General features: G+C 41.3%; 1 protein-coding gene across 9 annotated transcripts in view; it reads left to right on the forward strand.

The window, feature by feature from the left end:
* Nucleotides 1-12,903, forward strand: part of EPN2 (epsin 2) — a 141,632-nt gene that overhangs the window by 97,729 nt on the left and 31,000 nt on the right. For 7 of the 9 annotated variants that reach the window (XM_082260606.1, XM_082260610.1, XM_082260608.1 and 4 more), the window contains exons 6-7: nucleotides 6,667-6,831; nucleotides 7,632-7,727. In XM_082260606.1, coding sequence (XP_082116732.1) covers nucleotides 6,667-6,831; nucleotides 7,632-7,727 — 261 coding nt within the window. The remainder of the gene's footprint in view (nucleotides 1-6,666; nucleotides 6,832-7,631; nucleotides 7,728-12,903) is intronic. The other 2 variants (XM_082260612.1, XM_082260613.1) reach the window with 1 other exon arrangement.

Raw genomic sequence — 12,903 nt, forward strand, 5'->3', positions numbered from 1 at the left:
TTTTAATAAATTTTGCAAAGATTTCAAACAAACTTCTTTCACATTTGTCATTATGGGGTATTGTTTGTAGAATTTTGAGGAAAATAATAAATTTAATCCATTTTGGAATAAGGCTGCAACATAACAAAATTTTATAAATATATATATTCAGAGAAATATATTCCTCGCGCCTAGGAGTGCCTAATTGAACGGGTTGAATACATTAATAAATAATTAATTCATTAATATTAATAAAAATAAATATAAAAGCAGCTGCTATAATGTTGGAAGTAACTGAGTAAAAAGAACCCCAAACTAAATGGGATAATATAGCGCTTGCTGGTAGGAACAGGAATAAAATGGGAATACAATTACAATTTAAAAAAGCTAATATCATAAATTACATAAAATCTAAACCCTTGAAAAGTATGCACAGTGAGAAAAATATATATATAAATAAATATCAATAAAAGTGTATAAATGTGCCAAGTGAAGTCCAAAATAGTTCATGGGTGACTTAGTGATAAATAGTCCATAAAAGTGCCAGAAAAAAGGTGCAAGTGCTCGGTGCTGGATCCTCCAATGGTCCAGGAAATCCAATCATAAAGGTGACTTCAAGGTGTAAACTCACCAGATATGGTTGGTCTCAACTGCCTTACGACAAAGAGACCAGTAGCGCTTTATGACCCTCCAGGTCAAAGAAATGGTGACTGCTGGGCTATGATCCCCCTAGACCGGAATCCCCCATGCTGAGCAAATAGGGTCCTCAAGGTCCTCCAGGTCGGATTAGGGGAAAGACAAAAAGGCTCCAAATAGTGCAGTACCGTTTAAAAAGTGCTTTATTGGAGTTAGTAGGCAAACAAAGAAAAAACACGCTATCTACTGCCCGCTGGTAAGGTGTCTGTAGCGTGGAGAGTGGTTTGCGTTCCAGGCTGACTTCCGGGCTGACGGCGTGCGTTCCACCTGACGCGCGTTTCGTCAGAGCGTATGACGTCTTCAAACAAACTTCTTTCACATTTGTCATTATGGGGTATTGTTTGTAGAATTTTGAGGAAAATAATAAATTTAATCCATTTTGGAATAAGGCTGCAACATAACAAAATGTGGAAAAACTGAAAAGCTGTGAACACTTTCCGGATGCAATGTACATCAGACAGCACTGAATGAATGATGGAGCAGCATTTTATCCAGGAAAGTATTTCAGCAATTCTATTATTCTTTTATATCCAAGACTGTTCACACAGTTTATCTTAACATTTAAAGTGACAGTTAAAAAAAAAAAAATCTCTTTTACCCCCTTGCTGACCAGGCCCTATTTTGCGATTCGGCCCTGCATTACTTTCACAGACAATTGCGCTTTCGTGCGACTCTGTACCCAAATTGACGTCCTTTTTTTCCCACAAATAGAAATTTCTTTTGGTGGTATTTGATCACGTGTGCAATTTTTATTTTTTGCGCTATAAACAAAAAAAGAGTGACAATTTTGAAAAAAAAAAAAAAAAAAACAATATTTTTGACATTCTGCTATATGACATTGCCCAAAAAAAAGATTTAAAAATCAAAATTTTTTAACATTTTAGGCCAATTTGTTTTCTGCTAAATATTTTTGGTAAAAAAAAATTGCAATAAGCGTATTTTGATTGGTTTGCACAAAAGTTATTGCGTCTACTAACTACGGGAAAGATTTATGTCATTTTCATTTATTTATTTTTTTTACTAGTAATAGCGGTGATCTGCGTTTTTTTGCGGGACTGTGACTTTGCGGCGGACAGATTGGACCCCTAACTGACATTTTTGACACTTTTGGGGGTACCAGTGACATTATTACAGTAATCAGTGCTAAAAATATGCACTGGTACTGTAATAATGACACTGGCAGGGAAGGGGTTAACCCCTTAAATGTGAGCCTAGGGGAGTGATTCTAACTGTGGGGGGGGGGGGGCGTGGCTTCTGAGATGACCATAGAGACATGTGATCCTATATAGAAGGATCACATGAGCTCTGTGATCATCCCAGGGAGAAGGATGGTCGGCTGTGTTTACAACAGCCGACCGTCCTTCTCTCTCAGCGGGGAACGATCGCGGGTGTCAGGCAGAAATCGAGCCGCCTGACACACGCATTGGCTTCCCCGCTGACAAGCGGGGGCGGGAACGCGCCCCCTAGACTCCCCAGAGCGAGCGCCATACATGTACGGTGATTTGCCTGGGAGTGGCTGCCTGCCGCAGTACATCTGCGGCGGGCGGTCGTTAACCAGTTAATTATATACAGTATATATCCAAAGTATAACTAAAGGCAAAACATTTTTTTAGTTTTGGATAGAATGCAGAGTGATTAAAACGTTGTCAGTTTTTATTGCCGTCTGTAACCCCGTTAAAGTGGTGGGACACGTGGCCAGCGCATGCTCCAGTGACGTCACAAGTAGTTTCAGACGACTGAATTTCCCCAAAAAACTCCAAATGACAGATTGTTAACAGATGGAGCAGAAGAACAAGCAGGTAGATGCGTTTCACGCAAATGTCAGCTTAGTCATTACCTGTTATTATAGGCTTACCTGTAGAAACAAGTTCACAAACAGACTTTACTAATGCATTATGGAGATTCACCCCTCTTTACTATTATCATTGAAGGTGAAAGTAAAAGAAAATCCAACATTTTGGGTTGTCCCCAGAAAAGTAATAGAGGGAAAATCTTCTAATGTTTACAGTAGTTCTGGTGACATGGGGGTCCCCAAGGAATTCCCTTAATTTGCAGGGATTTCCTCCTATCTGTTTGGCTATGGCACTGGAAGTGAAGAGAAATCTCCGAAATAGGACACAGATGGCAAAAAAATTTGGCAGAGGTTATAACCCTCTCTATCTAAAATTAAAAAAAAGTTTTACTACTCTACTTTAACTCAAAATGTCCCTTCTTTTGCTCTCAGCCTACTTGATATCTCTAAATTCCTTTTCTTGCTGTTGCTGTGATCTGACTTCATGTTAGAGGGAGACAACATTTAATCTCATTGGTCCTAATGTATGTAGGAATGTAGTCACCCTCTCTTTTGCTCACTCTCTAGATGGACTATGAGATTTGTAGTGTTAATAGGGCAGTACACATGACCACAACTGCAGTGCATTCCTTGTTCCAAACAAACTGAAGTGAAGCAGAAAAGGAGTGGTTCAGGAGCTCATGGAGGACATTACAAGGAGGCAGAAAAACTCCAGGATTAACAATTTAATGAAAAATAGATTACAGGTCATTAGGTAGTGGATTTGTATGGATTATATTTTGAGAATAGGGATTTCATTTAGTGTCACATTAAGTATCAATCATGCTGTTATTTCTTGCCTACAGAGAAAATGTGTGTGTTGGGGAATTTCTCAGACCTCATTTTCTCCTTCAGCCACTTGTAATACTGAGTCACCTGCCACATTGTTTACGTTCTCTTTGCACAGTAGCCCAGTGTTGGATTCAGCGGAGGGCGACGTCACTCTACTGGCAGTTCAGACACATTCTTCAGTGGAAGGTCTCAGGGTAGCCAGAAAAAGATCTTGTTGAAATTTGTAGGAAGTTTCATACCTAAAATGGGAATCCGTCTGACCACATTCTTGTCTCAATCTCTAATTTAAAAAGCCACATCATGTAACCCTGTAATCCGTAACACAAATTGCAAAAAATATGTAAAAATACATATATATTGGCTCTGGGTATTAACCACTTGCCTACTGGGCACTTTTGCCCCCTTCCCGCCAGGCCCATTTTCAGCTTTCAGCGCTTTCACACTTTGAATGACAATTTGCGTGGTCATGCTACACTGTACCCATAGCTTTCTTTTGGTGGTATTTAATCACCACTGGGTTTTTATTTTTTGCTAAACAAACTAAAAAAGACCAAAATTTTAAAAAGTAAATAAATACATTTTTTCATAGTTTTTTTATAAAAATTTAGTTAACAGTTAAGTTTTCTCCTTCACTGATGTGTGCTGATGAGACTGTACTGATGGCCACTGATGAGGCGGAACTGATTGGCAGCACTGATTGGCAGCACTGGTGGGCACTGTTGGGGCTGCACTGATAATCAGTGTCCTGATTATCAGGGTAGATGTCCCCTTAACACAAGCCTGTTATTGACTCTCTTCTCTCCTCCTGCTGTCAGTGTGAGGAAAGGAAAGCAGATTACCAGCTTGTGTTTAAATCTGTGATCTGCTGTCATTGAACACAGCTGATCACGTGGTAAAGGGCCACTGTGATTGGCCCTTTCCTCCTGCTGAGCTCCAAAGGACTCAGCGATCACTGAGCAGGGGGCGCGTGGGCAGTGTGATCACAGGATGTCATATGATGGACTCCCCGCAAAGTAAGCCCGCGCTATAGCCGTCTTTCGGGTACATCGTGGGCGGAAAGTGGTTAACATGAAAACCAAACATGGTTCACTACACGCATTGTATGTCAAAAAGACCTGTTTTAAGGACAGCATCCAGCTTGCCACTCCTGTTACACTAAGTATATGGAGAATAAAACCTGTTTAAAAATACTGTCCTGAAGAAAATGCTGCTGTAGAAGGCTCTCTAGTGTTGGTCACATGACCAGATGCCCAGGTACTGGTCACATGATCCCATCTGAAGGGGCTTATTTGACTAATGTTCAGGCTGAGATAGCCAGCTAAAGATTTTGCCTGAACTCTGAGCCTCCAATTAGGAGTGATCATATGGCCAGCCGCAAGGTATTGCTCCATGTGGCTATCATTATTTTGTTTACCATATATTTAGTTTGGTGGAGAGGTCAGGTTAAAAGTTGTTTGAGTTAAGTAAGCAGAAACCAACTGAAGTCGAACTTTATCCTTCGAAATCAGGGATCCCCAAAATTTCTAAACAAAGGTCTGTTTGCTGTTCTTCAGAATTTGGTGGTGGTGGTGGAGGGGGGGGGGGGTAAACTGTGGCAATTAAGAATAGAAAATGCTTTGTGATCAGCTGAAGTGAAAAATGACCTGGCTGCTGTGGGAGGTGGAATAATGCCCCATTACTGGTTTCAGTGGAATGAGTGGTGCCCCATGAATTGTGTCAATAGGAGGTGTAGTGTCTCATCATTGGTATCAGTGGCAGGAATAATGCCCCATAATTGGTGTCAGTGGGAGGAATAGTGAACCATCGCTGGTGTCAGTGGGAAGAAAAGTGCCCCATCATTGGTGTCATTGGAAAGATCGTACCTCATCACTGGTATCAGTGAGAGTAAAAGTGCCACATCATTAGTATTAGTGGGAGTAATGGTGCCCCATCATAGGTGTCAGTGGGAGAAATAGTGCCCCATCATTGGTATCAATGGGAGCATAAGTGCTCCACCATTGGTATCAGTGGCAGGAATAATGCCCCATAATTGGTATCAGTGGGAGGAATAGTGCCCCATCATTGGTATCAGTGGGAGGAATAGTGTCCCATCATTGGTATCAGTGGGAGGAATAGTGTCCCATCATTGGTATCAGTGGGAGGAATAGTGCCCCATCATTGGAGTCAGTGGGAGGAATAGTGCCCATCATTGGTATCAATAGAAGCAGTGGGAGGAATAGTGCCCCATCATTGAAGTCAGTGGGAGGAATAGTGCCCATCATTGGTATCAGTAGAAGCAGTGGGAGGAATAGTGCCCCATCATTGAAGTCAGTGGGAGGAATAGTGCCCCATCATTGGTATCAGTAGAAGCAGTGGGAGGATTAGTGCCCTATCAGTGGGAGGAATATTGCTCCACCATTGGTATTAGTGGCAGGAATAATGCACCATAATTGGTATTAGTGGGAAAAATAGTGTCCCATCATTGGTATTGGTGGGAGGAATAGTGCCCCATCTTTGGTATCAGTGGGAGGAATAGTGCCCCATCATTGGTATCGGTGGGAGGAATAGTATCCTCATTAATTGGTATTGGTGGAAGGAATAGTGTCCTATCATTGTTATTGGTGGGAGGAATAGTGCCCCATCATTGCTATCAGTGGGAGGAATAGTGCCCCACTATTGGTATCAGTGGCAAGAATAATGCTCCACCGTTGGTATCAGTGGCAGGAATAATGCCCCATAATTAGTATCAAAGGGAGGAATAGTGCCCCATCATTGGTTGGTATCAGTGGGAGGAATAGTGCTCCATCATTGGTGTCAGTGGGAGGAATAGTGCCCCATCATTGGTATCAGTAGAAGCAGTGGGAGGAATAGTGCCCCATCACTGGTATCAGTGGGAGGAATATTGCTCCACCATTGGTATTAGTGGCAGGAATAATGCACCATAATTTGTATAAGTAGTAAAAATAGTGTCCCATCATTGGTATTGGTTGGAGGAATATTGCTCTATCATTGGTATCAGTGAGGAATATAGGCCCAAGTGACAATTAGAGACAAAGGGCTGCAGTCTGGAAACCACTTTGCTAAATGTATCTATCCTATCTTGCCAGATACCTACTTTAGACTGTGGGTAAACTGCAGCTTACCTGGCACTGTAGCCTCTATAATGCAAGCAAGGATTAACAATGTAATTTTGTCAGATGTCAGCAGTGTTTGAAAGCTCAAATTCAAGCCCTGGTGCTTTTATTTGTACATGAAATTAACGTGTATTTAGCAGGGATGGTATGTGCTTCCTGCAGGCTACCTCCTTGGGATGCCCCCACCTACATGTGAAATGTCACAGCCTGCCAGTAACACTCAGAGCTAACAGCGTCCATCTGTTTATACGGCAGGTACGAAGACATCTGCCACCTCCGATCCATGGGGATCAAGTACAGTCTCTTCAACGCAGTCTCTTCCCAAAAGTCAAGACCCCTGGGCCCCCTCCCCTGCAACAGGAGCAGCTAATTCTACAGCAGACCCCTGGGGACCTGCAACTAAATCTAGCACAAGCACAGGTGAGAGCACGCCGGTGTAGTAACAGATGCACAGAGCCCTAAAAAAACAAACAAAAAGAAACAAAAAAAAGACAGCTGTCTGTAGTTGAAGAGAAACTGTCATGTCTATGGCAGTCCTAAAATATAAACGAATCCAACTATTTACTCTCTTAACTAGTTTTAATTGCTGTGTTTACACATGGCTCTGAAGCTGAGGATCAGTTTGCTTTGATGCAAAATGGAACTAAGTGCAGGATAAAAAAACTTACATACATGATGCAGTGTGTCACTAGTAACACCGCAGCCTTTGTTTTTCAAAATCACTCATGTAACATTTATTTATTACCTGTTGATCCTGCAAGTAGATTCAATATCCTTTCATCTCTTTTGTCTTTAACAGAGTGACAATTCTGCAGCAAAATCACAAAACAGCTATGTCATCCTGGACAGGGTAGACTTAAGTGGACCATAGATGGTTTAAATCTCGGCAGGGACCGGCCTAGATTCAAACCATCTCTGGGTAGGCTGATTGTACCAAGGTCAATCAATCGATCAACTTAGGTGAAACCAGCATGCCAGATTTTTAATGCGATTACTGTCAGAGGCTATAGCCGCTAGCAATAATCCCTGTGTTTTTGCAGCAGGGACTGCCTGTGTTCATAGGGGAATCAAGCGATTTTCTTTCCTGCAACCTGTAAAAAACGATTTAATAAAAAATAGATTACAGGGCCATTAAGTACTGGATGTGTATGGATTATTTTTGGAGAAGGTTATTGTTTAATGTCAGTTTAAGCATTCTTTTTATTTTTCTTTTTAAACAGGGGGTCCATCCTTTGACCCATTCAGCAATTTAAATGGAACCGCAAAAGATGATTTTTCTGAGTTTGACAGCCTAAGGTCCATGTCAAAATTATCAGGTATGTAATATAATATGCAATACATCTTCACTGTATCAGCTCCACATTTGATGCTTTTTAAAGTGGTTTTAAAGGCAGAAGGTATTTTTTTTTTTTTTTTTTTTTTATACCTTAAAGCATTGTATGTATTAAGGTAAAAATCCTTCAGGGTGCAGCATGTGCATGAGAGCAGTGGCTCTCCCTCCTCATTTACTCACAGAGCAGTAAGAACCATTGGCTCATGCTGCTGTCAATCACAGCCAGTGAGACAATGAGGAGTAATCAGGGGACGGGGCCAACAATGTCCATTCACAGGAGCACAGCTCAGGGTTGAGACTGCTTGAGTGCCCCCATAAGAAGAGGCTTGCTATTGGGGGCACTCAGCAGGGGGACGGGGCCAGGACCGCCGGCCAGGGACCCAAAAATAAAAGGATTTAGGGCAGTTCTGTGCAATTGCACAGAGAAGACAATTCTGACATATTTGTTATTAAAAAAAAAAAAATCACAACCAATCACTTTTGGTGTCCTCCAGAGAAACTACTAAGAAGGTATTGGGGCCCACCTATTTATTTCCAGTGCATTATTGGAAACGTGTTGTTTTAGGGCAGCCAATAGAAAATAATGGGCTGCCAATGCTCCTCACGCCTTATTTTTTAATACAATGCATGTGTGTTATTTTAGTGCTTTGGATTGCCATTCAAAATGATCTGCACTGCAATGCAGTAATCATGTATGTCTCCTGCATAGCCATACATTACCACCCTGGGGATGTCTAAATAGGCTGTTATTATTAGTACCCCCTCAACTACCTCCTTTGCCTCTTTAATGAAACTCACAGTTACCACCAGTCTGAAGCTAGTATGATTATAAAGGGTAAAAATTCATGTGATAAAGTTTGTGAACGGACATAAAGCCGTATTAAACTTAAAAGCAAACATTTATGATAGTGCAGCTTACCAAGACTTAGATGTGATGGCTGCATTCATTTTCTTTTTTTGGGCATTTTTCCTTTATTTTCAGCAGGTAATCCAGCCAGTAAGTGTTTTTTTTTTTCTCAACAGAACAAGTTCACCTGCAAATGTATCTGTTAAGAGTGTTGAGAAAAAACATTTACCACTGGCAGGGGTGCTTACAATGATCAGCTTTATTCATGTAAAACCATCCGTCTAAAAAGTAATCTACAAAAAGTGTGAGCTGAAATTTGGCTTCAATTTGTTAGTGTATCTAAATCTGCTAATACATCAAACACTCCCCTCCCCCAGATTAACAATGCTGCTAGGCCAAAAGGTGCCCTGTGCTCCTTCATCCAGAGTGGAGGCACTCTAATACAGGTGGTGTGTTACTGGCCAGATCACCAGGTGAAAACAGAGTGAAAAAAGCGTAAAAAAAAGAAAATACAGCCACCACATCTAATGATCGGTAAGCTGCGAAAGATTAAATTTTTTGGTTTTGGGTTTAATACTGCTTTAACCCTTTCGCTGCCAGGCCCTGCGCTCCACTTTTAAACTAAGCTGGCCAGGCCATTTTTGCAATTTTTCCATTGCTTTTTATTTTATCCTTGCAGCTTTCAGAGTTTGTTAAAGACCCCCCCCAAACCATATATTTTCTGAAAGCACATGACCAGTAGAATACAAATAAGGTGCTACTGATTTTTAGGGCACAATGATATTTGCGCAAATGTTTATCAAAACAATATTTTTGCTAACAAATACACTAAAATCAATATTAGCAGATACTAACACAGCAAACTTTACAAAGTTCCTAATAAATATAAAAGCTAACCTGTATTGAGTTATTAAATAACCACTATTTGTGAATTTTAGATTGCGCCTTTTTGCAAAATGGTGAAAATCGAACATACGCAAAAATGGAAATATAAGACCCCCAAACCATATATATTCTGAAAGCACATGACCTATAGAATAAAAAGAAGGTGCTACTGATTTTAACGCCCTGCGATATTTGCACAAATGTTTATCAAAACAATATATTCGCTAAAAATTCTCTAAATTTATTTTTAGCAGATATAAACAGCAAATATCACAAAATTCCTGCTAAATTCCTACTAAATATAAAAGCTTAACCTGTATTGAGTTAATAAATAACAAATATTTGTAATTTTTAAATTTCGCCTTTTTGCAAAATGGTGAAAAATTATCGTATGCAAAAATGTAAATATCCACATTTCTCTAAAAACCTGACGGTTTTCATTGTTCCGTTACAGCTTTCAGAGTTTGTTAAAGACTCCACAAACCATATATTTTCTGAAAGCACATGACCAGTATAATAAAAGGAAGGTGCTGTTGATTTTTAAGGTCCCCTGATATTTGCGCAAATGTTTACCAAATCAATATTTTTGCTAAAAATACACCGAAATAATTTATAGCAGATACAAACACAGCACATTTTCCAAAAGCCCTACTAAATATAAAAGCTTAACCTGTATTGAGTTAATAAATAACAAATATTTGTAAATATTTAATTGCACCTTTTAGCGAAATGGTGAAAATTGGACGTATGCAAAAATTTCTCTGGAGGTTTTCCTTTTTCACACACAGCTTTCAGAGTTTATAAAAGACCCTCCAAACCATATATTTTCTGAAAGCACATGGCTAGTAGAATAGAAAAAAGGTGTTAGTGCCGGTTCACACTAGTGCGGCTGCGGCGATCGCATGTAATGTCGGAGCGCACTACTCGTTCATTACATGCAATCGGCTGTGCGGTGCGAGTTTAGCACAGGACCCTTTTTTGTAGCCGCATCAGGATCCTGTGCGAACTGTAAGATCGCACTGCGATATGCGATCAAACTGGGGGTGTCGTTAAGATTACATTGACACCCCCAGCGTATCGCATATGGCAGTGTGAACTGCCAGGGGTGCATTTGCGATGCGGGAACAGGCTGCGAATTTGCAGCCTTCCCGCATCGCATAAGTGTGAACCGAGGCTTACTGATTTTTTTAAGCCACTGCAATATTTGTGCAAAAGTTTATCACACCAACATTTTTGCTAAAAATACACTAAAATCAAATAATAGTGGATTCATACATGGCAAAATGTACAAAATTCCTACTAAGTTAAAAAAGTTAAAACTGTTTTGAGTTAATAAACAACAAATATTTGTACATTTTACATTGCACCTTTTTGTGAAATGGTGAAAACTGAATGTACGCAAAACTGTAAATAAAAACAATTTACTCTAAGGGTCCATTCACACTAGCGCGACTTGTCAGGCGACTTGGTCGCCTGACAAGTCGCGGTCGGTCGCTCGCCATTGAATAGTACAGGACCCGTTCTAATAGGAGCGACACAAGTCGCTCCGACTTAGAAAAGGGTCCTGTACTACTTTGGGGCGACCTGGAGGCGACTTGCATTGACTTCAATTATATGAAGTCCCTGCAAGTCGCGCCGAGGTCGCGGTGCATGCTGTGCACCGCATATTCACAGGTCGCCCCAGCAAGTCGTGTCGCGCCTGTGTGAAAGGGCGCTAAAAATCTGGAGGTTACCATTTTTTATTTACATTCTTCAAAATGTGAAAAGTCCCCTTAGGCTCGGTTCACACTGGTGCGATGCGGGAAACCTTGCGAATCCAATGCTGGTTCCTGCATCACACCTGAATCACCGGCAGTTCACACTGCCCTCGGCGAACTGCTGCGGGTGTCAATACAAAGTTAATGACACCCCCAGATTAGATTGCAGATCTGTGAATTTGGACAGGAATCCAATCGCATGGGTGTGAATACCAATGCAATCCAATTCCGGTGCAGAAAAAAAAAGGGTCCTGCATCAATTTTCTGAATGTGATACAAATGAAGCCAAACAGTTTGTATGGCTAAATTCGCATCACACAGACATCGCATGTGATTTGCACAGCAATGCGGTGCGAAACACATGCGATGTCTGGCATCGCACCAGTGTGAACCAGCCCACAAACCAGACATTTTCTGAAAGCACATGGCCTGTAGAATAAAAAAAATGCTAATGATTTTTTGGGCCCCACAATAATTGCATAAATGTTCATCATATCGCTATTTTCACTAAAAATACACTAAAATTAATAATAGTTCACATAAACACAACATCATTTGCAAAATTCCTGCTAAATTCCTACTAAAGCATTGTTCACATGTGGCATACTAATGTGTACGCCCATAGAGGGCCATGTTTACCTGCAAAGGGATGCACAGGTGTTCTGTGCATCCCTGTACAGGCAGTCCCATTTATGTCAATTGGGATGCAACGGCTGCACAGGCATAGCTGCTGTTCCCAATCTGACACCGGTGCACGACCCCGAACACAGACAGTGTGAGCTCAGGGACATGCACGCGGACCTACATGTACAGTATGTCAAATTGGGAGCAACGGCTCTGTTTGTGCAGTTGCTACATCACCAATGACATCAATGGGACTGCCTGCACAGAGATGCATGGAACACCTGTGCATCCCTGTAAAGGTACCCTGTGTATTCCCGGTGTGAACAAGGCCTTAGGCCTCTTTCACACAAGCAGACCGATCAGGTCTGCCTGTCCATTTTTATAGCGGGCCCAATCGGACCAACCATTGTTTTCCATGAAGAGGCTGATGTAAATGGACATGTGTCCATTTACACCCGCCTGCATACAGTTCACTAAAAACAGACAGTTGGGGATCCCATTCCCCATCTTACTAGCAGATTGGATCAGATGGAAATGGACAGGCGGTCAGTTTTCATCCAACTGCCCCATAGAAAACAGTGGGCTGTGTCCGTGTCCATTCTGCATCAGCAGAGAGGACGCGGACCTGTCATTTACCTGCTCAGCGAGGATCAGCAGAGAGATCCCCCGCTGAGCAGGCGGATCTGCTTGACAGAGTCCGCTGCATGTTTTCTTTTTTTTAAATGTTTTAACAATTATATATATATATGTTTTTTTATTTATTTACTTTTTGGGGGGGGGGGGGGTGGTCTTTGGTGAGATATCAGAGGTCTAAACAGACTCCCATATCTCTTTTTTTGACTTAAGAAAGTCCCTTTCTTCTGCAGCACTTTACATGAATGAATAGGGAGTCTGTATAGAGACTCCTTATCCATTCATAAACAGACAGTCTGACACATAGTAAACTTTCTGTTTACTATGCTCAGCTGATCAGCTGTCAGTGGACATAGGAGCCATCGGTAGCAATTGCTGCCTCGTTCCACTGTACTACAGGGAGGGGGCTGGTA

This window comes from Pelophylax lessonae (assembly GCF_965119305.1).
Source record: "Pelophylax lessonae genome assembly, chromosome: 6".
NCBI lineage: Eukaryota > Metazoa > Chordata > Amphibia > Anura > Ranidae > Pelophylax > Pelophylax lessonae.